Source organism: Montipora foliosa, chromosome 9 (assembly GCF_036669935.1).
Source record: "Montipora foliosa isolate CH-2021 chromosome 9, ASM3666993v2, whole genome shotgun sequence".
NCBI classification, from domain to species: domain Eukaryota; kingdom Metazoa; phylum Cnidaria; class Anthozoa; order Scleractinia; family Acroporidae; genus Montipora; species Montipora foliosa.
Genome location: NC_090877.1, coordinates 25,398,782 through 25,413,232, shown reverse-complemented (window position 1 = coordinate 25,413,232; position 14,451 = coordinate 25,398,782). Strand labels below are relative to the sequence as shown.

The 14,451-nt window shown below is 37.6% G+C and overlaps 1 protein-coding gene and 1 long non-coding RNA gene across 2 annotated transcripts in view; one reads left to right on the top strand and one right to left on the bottom strand.

The window, feature by feature from the left end:
• Positions 1–48: 48 nt before the first annotated feature.
• Positions 49–7,057, top strand: LOC137971071 (uncharacterized). Its single transcript, XR_011116918.1, has 2 exons — positions 49–242; positions 5,679–7,057. It is a non-coding gene; the product is annotated as an uncharacterized lncRNA (long non-coding RNA).
• Positions 3,249–14,451, bottom strand: part of LOC137971070 (sodium-independent sulfate anion transporter-like) — a 13,170-nt gene continuing 1,967 nt past the window's right edge. The window contains exons 2-4 of the mRNA XM_068817796.1: positions 9,029–9,850; positions 5,673–5,961; positions 3,249–4,795 (exon numbers count right to left, since the gene is read on the bottom strand). Coding sequence (XP_068673897.1) covers positions 4,164–4,795; positions 5,673–5,961; positions 9,029–9,850 — 1,743 coding nt within the window. The 3' untranslated portion in view covers positions 3,249–4,163. The remainder of the gene's footprint in view (positions 4,796–5,672; positions 5,962–9,028; positions 9,851–14,451) is intronic.

Below are 14,451 nucleotides of genomic sequence, written 5' to 3'. Positions count from 1 at the left end.
AGTCCACCGATTCGACATTGGCCGAAAGGGACACGAACATTGCCGACCGTCACGCAACTTAAAGTTGTGGCGTGAGGAATTTGTTTTCACCAACTAATATACTGAAATCTTTGGAGAAACGTACGGAACAGTTTGTAAGACGACTTTTTTACGCCACCATTTCTGTTCACTGCTTCAAGTACTTGTACTTCTCAACGACAGCAAAATGCATGTGGGAGGACGCAGAGCTTCCACTCAAATGAGTGAGTGCCTTGTTCCATTTCTGTGCTCAACGTCGTCCGTGGTTTCAGAGATTTTTCTCTGGGTAGTACGGTTTTCTCTCATCAGAAAAAAATGCATTATTTTAATTTAGTGGGCTAAAATAATGTGAGTTGGTTTGATATATAACCTATTTCTCGAGGATGAGGCCCGTGCCATTTTTATCCACTCCCTCCCCCACTGAGTTTGGCAGGACTCTTACATGTAAATGCTACTACTTTGCATCAATGAAATCTGACCACAGTGTTCTGTGAAGAAAAAGTTGCAAAAAGTCACCATCACTGGAGTTTGATAAATGTTGATAACTAGTTTCATTTGCCGAAGTCATTGCATTGTTCTTTGGCCGGGGAGTGGGGTACAGATAAAAAATGAGTACAGCACTGCAATCCTCTGAGCTTGCAATTACCAGTAACAAATAATGGCTTGATCAATGGTGTCACCAACTACTACCCTAACCCCTGGTATGCCCTAACAAAGCAATTTTTGCAGTTGTGTCCAAGGGTCCATTTCTTGAAAGTCTCAGTAACTTTCTGGGTTAGGAACTCATATACCAGGAGCCTCCACCTTCCATATTAAAGTGCTACTATGACAAAATAATCAATTTTTATTTTTCTTTGGATTTCAAAACTATGTAAACTTAACAGTAAGTGACCCAAGTCTTAAGCCTTGATTAAAAAAAAAAAGATACCCTTTTATTTTAACTGGATTTTCCTATTCAATGGTCCTTCATTACTAACTTTAAAATCTTGAGAGAGCTGGATTGAGGAGAAAATGACGTCAAGGAGACCTATGGTCAGCCACTTATTATGTCCCATATGTATGTGACGTATGTGAACCACTTCACGTATGTTCTCTGTCACATATGTCACATAATATCAAAATATACTGGTAGTAGTTCTAAAAATAGAAAGATATGGGAAAGGGTTCACTCAAGCATACAATACAGATGGAAGTTCCAGGTAATAGTCTCCTGTCTGGGAACAATCAGGATATTTTAGAAAGCTGGTCTTTTACAAGACCTGCAGGAAGAACTTAATAATAATTATTGCAAAGTTTTGTGCCCACTGAAACTGCCTTTGGTTGAAGATGATTTATGGCACCTGAAATGTTTTGGAAATTTTTGAGAAACCGATCCCAGGCCCTCCTCATACAGGGCTTTTACAAGTGAATTATGTGAAAGATATGAGAATCTATGGAGGGCTTGAGAGTTAGTCCTTCTGAAAAATTTGGTATTTAAACTGAGTTTTGACCTAGGAAATTAGGCAGTTTTGATTGAACATAAAAATATCACAACAAATACAGAAATGTAATACTCTGAAATAGCTTTTGAGTGTCATTTTTGTGCCTCATGCAGGTATGTTCTGTAGTAATCTCTGCCCAACATGACTTTCAGCTTAGAAATATCAGTTTTACTTCTTAATTTTCACGAGGCCTATAGTAAGTCAGCTAAACTACTTTGTATCTCACCTCAAGATTTCCACCTAGGCTCTTAAATCTCACATTTCACTTTGCTTATTATAAACAATGAATAAAAATAAATTAATGTTAGTGTATTCCAGATATTGGTATAGGCAGAAGGTTCAAAATAATGTTTCTATCTCCAATTTAAGAAAATTAATTTTGAATAATTGAGAGACTGGATGATTGCAAGAGTTGGAACTTTTCAATTGCAAATTCTTGTATCCGTCCCATTGACTTGCAGAAACCTTTTTTCTTAGGATTAGAAAGTGTTAAGACTTTGAGTTCATCAGTGAAAGCCTTTGTGAGATATAAAATTATTAATATTGAAACAACAGCACTAATGCTTTCCAATTTCACAACTTGTTTTCTTTTTTTTGTCGTGAAATAATTTCTCAGTGAAGGTTTCTTTGCAGAAAAATATTGCAATTTAAGCATAAAGCTCTGTGGTCATGCAAGCTATAAGTTGCTCAAGTGGCTTGATAAAGAGTATAAAACAATGACCAACAATGGCCATTGCTTTAACCCATTGATTCCTGGGAGTGAAACTCCTACCTGCCTAATGCCAGACAATTTTACTCATCAACTGGGGTCATTCTAGGACATCTCAGGGGTCAATGATCAATGAAGAAGCAATTTAATAAAATTTAAAGGAAGGCATTTAAATTAGGATGAAAGCATCACGAAACATTGTCACATCTTCAAAATTTCATTGGAAGACAACAGCAAAGGAAGAAGCAAAGTGCAATACATGCAGATATTTTTGTGCTTTTCTTATGATTTTAAATATTTAAATAAATAATAATACTTATATAGCGCCGATATCAATATTCCTATTTTCATCAGCGCTTAAATCATAAAACTACATAAGACCTACTAAAAACGAGATTAAAAAGTACATAAAAATTACCAAAAGCTTTCTGAAATAAAAATGTCTTGAGTCTTTTTAAAAGATGCTACAGAGGAGCTGCTTAAATCATAAAAGTACATAAAACCTACTAAAAACGAGATGAAAAAGCAGTTTGCCAGTTGTTATCCTTGACGTCTTTGTATTTCTGCTCTAATTTCAAGCATTTTTGTTGACATTGCTCCTCAGTAACTTGAACAGTAGCAATTTTGTTGACATGACAACCAACTTCGTCAAAAATATATTTTTTGGTGACTTTGCCTTTCTTGGGAAGGTGATTGAGTTCTTTGCAACTCTCAACAAGCAGACGTACAAGGCAATCATCCCACTTTACTTGGGTGTTGTCAGATCTCATGGTGAGATTGTACTCATTGGACATTCCACTGCTTACCACTACACTGCTATCATCAAATTAGGCAACCCATGGTGACACAGGGGTCACCAGTTCTGCCTAAAATGTATGATTTGAGAAGCTTCATACTCAATGGTGGGAAAATTGATGCATTACTCGTGTTTTCAGCGATAAAATAAAATAAAATGTACGTCTTATTACGAAATCCAACAAATTCAGTTGTTCTTTGAATATCACTTAAACTTACCATCGCACATTCATTTCACACTGATATCCCAAAATAAAAAAGTCTTTTATTCATATATTCATTAGCTTAACACACCTTATATAACATAGTGATCTGATTTAACTGTTCAACAAGGCTAAGTATTATTTAGTACAAGAACTAGTTTTCAAATCAGCTGCTATAATTTATTGTGCTATCTACCCCTTAAACGACCAAGCCCAGTTTTTGTCAAAATAATGGTTCATTTTCATCAAAAAATTTTTTTAATCTCAATTCCAAAATTTGTATTCCTATCTTGATTGTTGCTGTTTGGGAAACTGCAAACACTCACCCTGAATTTTTATATATTATTTATTGTTATATCTGTAACCACAACCTATATTAATAAAAAATTCCTCCAAAGGAAATCCTCCACGCTAATAACTGTTAATTTACCAGACAAAGTTGATTGCTTTGTAGGAAAATATTGAAGAAATGAGTCAAAGATCTACTTTCATGAGCTACAAAACACCAGCTCTTGACACAAAATAAATTTCTACATTTAGAAGGCAGTAAAATTGGAAAAAAATATGCTTTTCTAATATCTTACATTGTATTTTCCTTTAACTGAGCTTAATAAAATTAATGATTAATTTTAATTGGAATGTTGAATCAGCAGATGACAATTTTGAACAATAGCAGGAGGCTCACAACATTTCACACTAACTTCACTATTTTATGAAGCACTCTACTTTTTCAGCTCAAACTTTGCATAAATAGATTATGCAAGTGTGTTTGGTAGAAAAGTGTCTGAAAATGCCACCTTGTGAGGTAATTTATCTTGCTTCAACCATTCAAAACAGAGACATGAAAAATTTCATTTTCATTCATTAATCTCCAACAGTTATACCCTAACCTACGAAAAATGTGATTTTGAAATGCAAGAACAAAGCGAGTTTTTTCTTCTGGAGAAACAGGAAAGTCTAATTTTGTAAAACTACATCTAGTGAGTTAATTGTATCTACAACATGCTGTTCTCCTTGATTTATAATTCCAGGGTCAATTCCTGACCGGATCATCATGTCACGCACATCATCTTGAACACCAAAGAAAAAAACTAGGATTGCTTTATTGTTCATCTCTTCAAGTACAGTAAGAAGTGCTTGTGTGACTGTAAAATCAATGCTTGTTACCACTGAAAGGTCAACCACAATCCCAGGTGGAGAAGGATCAGTGTTTGAAGCCTTTTGAATCTCATTGCTAACATGTTCAATTCCAGGATAACTGAGATTGCCTTGCACCTTCAACAGAATATAATTTCCACAGTTTGTTTGGGACACTTGAGGCCAAACTATGCGGTACAGAAGAATGCACAATGCAATACCTATGCCTGTTAAAATTCCAATCTCAATGTCGTAGAAACAACCAAAGAACGTGACAGCCAGGGGTATTAAATCAAGTCGGCGCACTTTCCAGATATTTGGAAGTATGTGATACTCTATCATGGTTACTACAGATGACATGATCAGGGCAGCAAGAGATGCCTTTGGAATGTACTTGAAGGATGGAGTGAGAACACCAAGGGCCAGCAAAACAACAGCTCCCGTGAAAATTCCTAAACAAAAAGCGAATAATAGTTTAGAAATGACTGCATGTGAATGTCTGCAAATATTTAACTGGTAAAGTTTTTCAAACAAATAAATTAGAAACAAGTAGGAAGAGAGAGATTTTGACTTAAGTTGATTTAATGCCTCTCTTTGTAATTTCATATCACCGTAATCACGGCTTATTTACCTTCAGATCATCGAGTACTTGTTGTACTTCACATCTCTGACTCTGAGCATTTGCCCTCGCAACCATGATATACCACAACAATTCCGTGTCCAACTCTATGTGAACACTACCCCAGCATACGGCTTATTTAATGTCTCACAGGGTTATGAACAATGCCGATGTCATTGCCAAGGTGACACTTCTTTCCTTAGTTATTTAAAAGAACCTGAGCGTTGGCTAAGCCAGAGTTTGAACTCACCAAACCACAGTTCACCAATGCCTGATCACCTGATGCTCAGGATTCAGGTTATGTCCAAGTGATGTCAACAGCAAATGATACATGAAAGCAGGTTTCATTGATGTGTGGTAATATAAGTATTTTATAACAGGCTTGAGGGATGTGGTTGGCAAAAGTAGCTGGCTACTGCAGTTACACTGTTTACTGTAATAAACACATCTAACTAAACAAGTTATAGCCCATGTTTTTTAAATTTAATTGTTTGCACTCTGGCAATAAATTGACCTGGAAAAAACAAAAGGTCTGACTAATAGTATGGTCTGAGAAAAGATACATTGGCAAGTCATTTTGTAAATCTTATGGTAATCAGATTGCATGGGAAAGCACACCTTGAAGTCAAGAGGGCAATATTTTAGTACAAAGCCTGAAAAAATTGACCAATTGTACTGTGCATATTATCTAATAATGAATTTTCTTTTACCTCCAGCAGGTGTGGCCACCCCACTTTGAGCGTTTACAGCTGTCCTTGAGAAACTTCCAGTGACTGGATAAGACGAAACAAATGAGCCCAGGCAGTTAGCAATACCAAGTGCGATTAACTCTTGACTGGCATCAACGGTGTAACGATTCTTCCGTGCAAAGGCTTTGGCAATTGCAATACTCTCAAGAAAGCCAATGAGGGGAACAACAACCAGTCCAGGTCCAAGATCGCTAAGCACCTGAGATGCAGACACTGTGGTGTTATGGACTTTAAAGCTGAGGGCAGGTGCCTGTGGTAAAAAGAAAACATTAACAAGTTTTAGTTGCCTCTCATTATTCAATGCTGAGATAACTGTTTTAACATCAACAGAAGAAATTGTAAGAGTGCATCTAAGATAGTGAAGATATCACTGATGCCACATCTGAAGGCTTTTTTCACTTCAGGGGTTGGAACAATAGTTATTGTTATTAATATTAATTGAATGACAAAGAGGTATAAACAGATATTGACAGACACTGATGATTACTGAAAAAGCTCAAAGGTTAGCACTATGGTAGACAATCTAGGTCAAGAACCTCTGCAAATGAGAAATCAGGTGTACTTTTCTTTAGACAGGGTGCAAAAAGGTACGCCTGATACAATTTCTTAACGAGTTGTCTGCACATAATCCAGAATCTGAACTTTATTCTGATTGGCCGAAAAACAATAGAGCTCTTGGAGCCTTGCTCTGATTGGTTACAGAATTGGAAAAAAAAAAAAACAGGAATGATGTTTGGGCTCAGTTTAAATACAGCTGCCTTTGCTTCAACTTCAGTTTTTTTTTTCAAAAATCGTTGAAGGAAGAGCAGAGAGAATGCATCCAAAGAATGGTTTGTGTAAAAGAAGACATTACAGTTGTACTTCCTACGGGATTTGGCAATAGTGTTATTTACAGTCCCTAACATTCTAGAAAAAAATGCATCCTTCCACTTCCACTGACTCAAAAACGTTTGTAGTTGTGATAAGTTCTTTGGAATATATTCGGAAGCAACAAGTTGTTAATCCAAGAAGAACCAAATAGAACTTTAGGGCTGCCACATTCAGGGAATCAGCCGAGCTTGACAGAGAAATTTGACATTCTTATGGAAGCCCTGAACAATGGTTTAGTGACACAAATCTTATGGGGGGGGGGGGGGGGGCTCAATTGGCCTCACAGAACCCCTACCCCTTTATAGTCTACTTTATGGCCACTATTTTAGTCACTTTTGGGTAAATGTGATTTTAGCAACCCCAACTTAGTCACTTTCTGTTTATGCATAAACCTTACATAAAGCCTTTTAACTGTAATTTCAAAATGTACTGTAATGTAATGTGACTAATGTAAATATTAAATCAACAGTGCTACAGTTCTTTCTGTAACAACTTTTTTTCACTGTGAATCTTTCCATTTTTAAATCCCACTAGCCAGAAATTTCCATCCTCTAAAATCTTGACAATAGCCCTTATCAGAGTTATCAGCAGTTTTGCCACATAAACGAGGCTAAGGGGTCATTTTATATTGAATTGACCCTTAAGCCTCTTCTGCATGTAGTTTTAAACAAAAGAAAGTGTGCCTGCAGGCTCAACTCCGATAAGGTCCATTTGCCACCCCATTCTCATAACTATGTCGGGAACTCTGTTGAAAATGCAACCCAATTATAGTTAATCTGGCAGTCATAAAAATATGACCCCATCCAGTGGCACAGCCCCATTAGTCCTTTAATAGAAAGTACCCCCCTAGCACCTCTTACAAAATTATAGTTGAGTAGCTGCTGCCGGAAAACTAGACATTTTCCTCATATTAGCATATTTTATTAACATCTCAAATACGCAAATTTAAAGTTCATTGTACTGTTGATTGCGCCTGATGATAAGATGAAGGATTTGGCTTTTTTCTGCAATTTTACCTCAAAATTCTTTGTTCCCTGATGGTTTGAACAGAGTAACCACACCAACTGTCAAGCAAGATTTGCAGAAATAGCTTTGATTGTAGGATAAAGTCTGACTTCACAGACATTCCAGCTAGAGTTCTATTTTGTTTTCACTGTGTTTTTCCTTGAATTACAACGTGCAGGTAATTTCCAGTAAAATCTGATTTGCTCACATTTACAGCATGACACATGCATGATAACATCACTCTTGACAGGTGGGCAGCAGACAACTCATTAAGAAATTGTATCAGGCATACACTTTGAACATAAGCCTTTGGCTTGGGATATTGGGTGACCACACCCAGTACTCGACTGAAAATAAGTAATCTCTTACAACAGAGCAACAAACTCACAAAGTTGAAAAATAGGAAAATGACTATGACCAGAGGATTAAAACTACTATACTACTACTACTACTACTACTACTACTACTACAGCCTACTATCATCATCTTTAAAAAGCGAGTAATGTGAGAAATACTACATGAAAGATATTATGCGTCTTTCATGTACAAGTACTTCTACTTCTATTATAGGTCTGACTCAAAATCTATAATTGAAATGACAAGGTGGTCGTACTTTTAGTTCTGTCCACAATATTAGCCGATTTAGTTTCTTTTTTTGTAAATCTTTCCGAACAAACCTAAAAAACAAATATCAACCCATAGCTCGACACCTTTAGTATCCAATAGGGTGATATGATCTCATTCGAATAATCTTGAGAGCCCCTAAACTTTTTGCGCGAGTTGTTCATTGGAACTATGACTTCCTAATTTAATAAAACAAAAAACTGATTTGAACCCCCTGAAATTGTTAGCCCTTTAACATGTGAGTATTAAAAGTTCGTGCTTCAAGTTAAATTCGTAAAGCTTCCACGTGTTTGCTTTTTTCCTCAAAATGCGGAAGTTTGGATGACTCGTCCGTGTATCATGCGAGTAAATTCAAAAGTCGTCCTCATCTCGAAATATATATGTATACATTTAGTTTATTGGAATTTTAAGCCTGCCATCATACATGACTAAAAATAACGAGTACAACTGTAAGCCTAACAACCGTTGATGATGCTATGAAATTAGCATAATTAAAAAGCCTGAATAAAAACATGTGAACATCATACGAAATTGCCATGGAATTAGCACGCGCCGATAAGAATTTTAAGAAAATGCTAGGAAAGACTCGCAATAAAGCGAATTTTGCTTGAATCTCTTTCCCTGATGAGAGTTTTTGTCACAAAAAATACAAGGGATTTGATTGGTGTCAATAAAAAAACTCACTATTTTTACCGCCGAAATTTATGCAAAGTACGTAAGCTTAAATGCAATAAACGGTTAAGAGGTTCCACGTGTCATTGAACGAAAAATATAAGCTTACTAGAAAAAGCGATCACAAGACACAAATTACACAATACCTGTACAGGCGGCAAGCCTGGTTCTATACGCCCTGGCAAACTGAAAATGTCTTTATGAACATGACTGTAGACGACCGAAGAAATTGCAGCCGCCATAAATATAATCAGAGCGTTTCTACTGATCGAAATCAACCAAACAGTCTTTTTGGCCGCTGTCAACCATCTGGAATCAGACGAATCTTTTTGCTTCACCCACTGAAGTCTACCGACTTTTCTTAATATAACCAAAAACAAAATACAGAAAACGCCTAAAGTTATGTCCCATTTTCTGGTTTGATCAATTTTCTTGAAGGTGTAGTACACGTTCTGAGCAAACGGCCGCGGGATATTTCTTAATCCCATCACGTCCTTCAATTGACTGAAAGCGATGATTACTGCGGCTGAAGACGTAAAGCCTGACACGATGGGAATTGAAATAAAATTAACAACGAATCCTAAACGAAGAAATCCCATCGCAAGCAGAATAATTCCGCTTAGTAAAGTCAATGCGACTGTATAGCGAGGATTTTCCGGCATTCCATACGCAGACACCATCAGTGACATAATCGCTGTTGGTCCAAGAGTAATATCTTTACTTGTTCCGAATATACAATAAAGAAAACAACCCATAAATGCCGAATACAGTCCGTATTGCTGAGGAAGACCTGCGAGTTGAGCGTAAGCCAGTCCTTGTGGGACAACCATAAGTCCAACAGTTAAACCGGCAATCAAATCACATTGTAAAGTCCTAAGGGTATATTCCGGTAACCAAGAAGTGATTGGAAATCGTTTCTTGAAGAAGTCTTTTGCTACTTTCGGGTCGCACTGTTCCAAACATTTTCCCTGCAAAGCAGAGCAGTTCATCTTTACTAAGAAAAACGGGTCGCAAAGAGTTTATCCGGAAAAAAAAGTAGACTGGAAGCACAGATCAACAGACATTACCTTTACAGAGCAAAGTTTAGATTCTTGCATTTTTGTTTACGCGTGGGAAGCAGGTCTGCAGTCCTTTCCACCAATCAATCGAATGAATCCGATTTATTTATGTATGCACAGTTTTTATTTAGGAAAATTGGGATCTGACACTACTGGACTCCTGGACTTTCGGGAAGTCTCGTGAGAGTCGATCTGTTACAACAAAATTTTGATAAGTTTGCACACTTCCGCACAAAATGTTCGAGTGCATTACTGACCAAAAGTGGAAACGCTCAGTGTCTGCTAACGTATGTCGGCCAAAACTCAAAACTGTCGGTACGAGTAGAGGCTCGTCGAAAATTGCAACCCAACAAATGTTGGCCATCATATTTTAGTGGAGGCTTCAAGTAGGTGTCGATTTCCCAAGTGCATACATGCATGTGAAAACACACGTGAGACGTGCTATTCTTTTCGCTTAAATCAAAGACCGTTTTCTTGCGCCCCAAAGTCGGTTTCCTGTGTTACCGCTCAATGCCGCAAGCAATGTTTGCATGAATTAAAATCCAACGTTTAATCAAGTATATAACGTTAAAACGTGATGATTAAAAGTAATTATCAACAAGTGCAAGTTCGCAGAATAGATTGACATTTTAAGATCCATGGACAAGAGAATTTGTTCACGTTTCTAAACGCCTCAAAATGGGTTTGGATTGAAGAGGTGATCTAACATGATTCGGCGTCCTATCGTGCAGAAAGCCCTTTACACCCAACTTGTATCCAGGGTGATATCACTCTCTCGAAAACACCTTGAAGCAGAATTCGATTGCTGTGCGGTAGCTCTAACCCAAATACATAAAATCAACAAAAAACTAGAAGATAAAAGTTCCCGAAAACGATTTGTCAAGAAAAAGTTACCTTTCAAGGAAAATAATTTGATTATGCTCTTGCAGAAGAGTTTTCACTAGTACTTTGTGAGATTCAAAACAACTACCGACTTTTGATAGTTATTGCCTACAAGGCAAATCTTTAACTTATGGGGTATTTACATGATTACAGACCGGTATGAATTCGTATCGGCCTTCTTGCGTTTACATGAGACCAGTCTGACTGCGTCTCGGTTGCTGGAACGAGACGAGAAATTCTCGTACCGGTCTGAGTTCGTACCGTTCTCGTGTAAATAGGGACCTTAAGATCTAGGACGGCAACCTCGAAAGCAAAACAATAGCTCTGCACATGCGCTTTAATGGCAAATCATTGATTTTCTTTCAGAGTTTCAACACTGTTCCTTCTAATTCAGTTTCTGGATAGTTTGGATAAGTTGTGGAAGTTGAACCAACTGGAATAATCACGAAACACTTTAAGAGACATAAACTAGCACCATTAAAGGTCGTTTTCGCGGCTATCGCCGTCTTAGCTCAAGGTCCCTAATGACAACAAATCTCAGACCGGGTCCAGAAACTGATTTCAAGCCTGTATGCTTTTTGGTCAGCCATATATTTATTAGACAAAGCATTTCATTTCGTCCCGAAACCAGGCATCAAGCATTTCGTCCTGGTTTCATGTAAACGGTTCCAAAATTTCATACCGGTGCAAGTTCATACCGGTGTGAGTTCGTCCCGGTCTCATGTAAATACCCCCTACCCCGATACGAACTTGTACCCGTATGAAATTCATGCAGCCGTTTACATGAAACTGGGACGAAATGCTTGGTGCCTGGTTTCGGGACGAAATGATATGTTTTGTCAAATAAAGATATCGCTGACCCAAAAGCGTGCAGGGTTAAAATTTCTGGACCCGGTCTGAGATTTGTTGTTATTTACATGAGAACGGTATGAACTCAGACCCGTACGAGAATTTCTCGTCTCGGTCCAGCAGCCGAGAAGAAGTCAGACTGGTCTGAGTTCATTGTCAGGCAGGTCTCATGTAAACGCACAAAAAGAAATGTATGGAGACCGATACGAAATCATGCCGGTCTGAGTTCGTCCCCGTCTCACGTAAATATCCACTAAATGCCCGCTAATACTCACTTCTAAAGGCGATGAAGACCAAAAAAAAAACAATCATCTTGCTAATTTTATGGAATTTTTTAAAGGCATTCCTTTTTGCCGTCATGCAATCAGAAAGGACAATAAATTTGTTAATATCAAAGGGAGAATGTCTTGTCACAAAGTGCTTTCCTGGTTAGAAGTAGAATTCCTTGGATTAAGGGAATTTAGAATTATTCCTCGGTTAACTTTTTCTAGACTGGAAAACCTTCAATACCAAACTGAATACCTTCAAGCGACAAAGTGTCTTATGGGGAATTCGAAAATAGAGAATAGAGTTCAGATGTCACGTTTGACAGCCAACGTGCCAATCAGGTATAGGATTCCTCGGCCCTCTCTACTTCCAAGAGGAGATCCTGCTCGTTATCTAGAGATTGCTAACGATGAGGACGAAAGCATTTGTAACCTATGGGTTGAGTAGAGAGGTCAAAATATATTGTGAGATCGCAACCGTAATAATTCAGATTAAACAGACGGAGATTAAGACCTTGGCGTGCACACATAAGACACAATCTACAATCTCGATTCATTAACGCAAGTGGTCTGTTTTCGTCTGCTAACCTTTCAGAATTTCTTTATATAACAGGATTGAGCAGATACAGTTGGAGGACTGGTGCGGCGACCTTTTGTGGGGCGGGTTGCTGGAAATTTAGGTCGACGCAAATGACCAGATTAAACCCTCAAGGGCAGGGACCAATTGTGCATATTAACTCGTTTATAAGCGATTCGAACCAAGACCCACGCCACAAGTGACATAACAAGAACATTAAAACACTAAGAACATTAACAAGAACAAATTAAAGTCACGAGGTAAGCAAGCCGTGAACATGAACATTAAAAATCACGAGGTAAGCAAGCCGTGAACATGAAGCGACATGATGAAATTCAGTAAAAACCCGGACCTCCCGCGCGTTATCAGCAAGAGAAAAATGTATTCAAAAGATTATCAGATTCTCTTGAAAGTTGTAAAATCACCATGGCATGCAATAAAAGCGCTAAAGTGGGATGCTGACAGTTTGCCGGTTTGTGTACTGCATAAACCAATTCGGCGAAGTTAAAAAAAGGAAGACAAAAAAACCGGGTGTTGTAAGTAGTCACCCGTCTCAGAAGAAATCCCCGCCAACAGGGCTTGACTTTTATAAATATGCAACACTGTTGACTACATTTTACGCATGGTCAACCTGTGGCATCCCCGCAGGGAGAGGGAGCCAATTGATCAGTGGTCACGAGACATCATTGAGGCTTCTTTTACGGCGGAATCTCTTTCGATGTTTCTTCTTTAAATGTCCTTTTTTAATTTCGTTAATCAACAATTCAAAGTTGGGAACAGAGTTGAATCGCTTATTTTTCAATCAAATTAAACATAACATCATTATTTGTTTCACCTTTTTATCTTACCAGAAGCTAATGATCTTGAACAAGGTCGAGTGCTTCTCATCTTACTTAATTGCTTTAATGTTCAAATGTTTATATTTTATGTGAGTTGAGCTGATAACTCTAAACAACTCCTTAATGATTCATGAAGCAAAAAAATGGTTGCATATATATTATTGTTATTATTGAAATGGAATCAATTCATCATTGTCCAATCACATCCACAAGCTCTGAGCTTTGCCACGAGTTTGTAACTGTGATAATCATAGCAGCTTATTTACAAAACATTGCACATTAAACAAGAAATGAAAAATGTACATAGCTTTGGTATCCCTTTGTTTCAAACATTCAACAACCTTTTTTTTTTTTTTAACAATTTTAAATATCAAGGTATTTTCCTTGCAGCACATTGTACTAAAGGACCTATAGATGCATAGATGCTTCCCAATCAAAAGAATGAGAAATAGCTTTTGGCAACCTTTTCTTCACCAAGACTGCCATTGACTGATTGGAGCAATCAGTAATTCATTTCAGATGTGATATTTTGGCAGATCATGTCATCTGTTGCTACATCTATTTGAGGCATGGATATGAGCTGGTGATATTCAGTTGAATCATCAAATCATACAATGGACTACAGGTCCCTGACCATGCTCAATCTGGAGACATCTTACTATAGTCTTCCCAAATCAGTTCTCACTCTAAGCAAGTCTGTTTTCTGATCCTCCAAATGCTAGGGGCAGTGTACAGATAGGTTTTTGTCAAACAGCTGAACATGTCAAGTACCTTGTACTGGCCAAATTTTATTTCAATGCTCCTCCAGTATTCTCTCGTTTTAAACTTTTCCTCTGAGATAGCAGAGGGTGTCGTATGGGAATGACTATTGCCTAAGCCACAGTGAAGTGCAGCCATTTATAACCAAATTAAACTTCTGCTCTGCATAAGACTAAATTTTGGGTTATGGTTACGACTTCACAACATATTCAACGGCAATGCATGTTATGTAGCTAAAACCTTCCCGACAAATTAAACTTGTGTCTTCTACAATGCTCACTGCCTTGAGGGTGACTAAATTTCTACTGACACATTAAAGGATATTAAATTTCTAAGGCT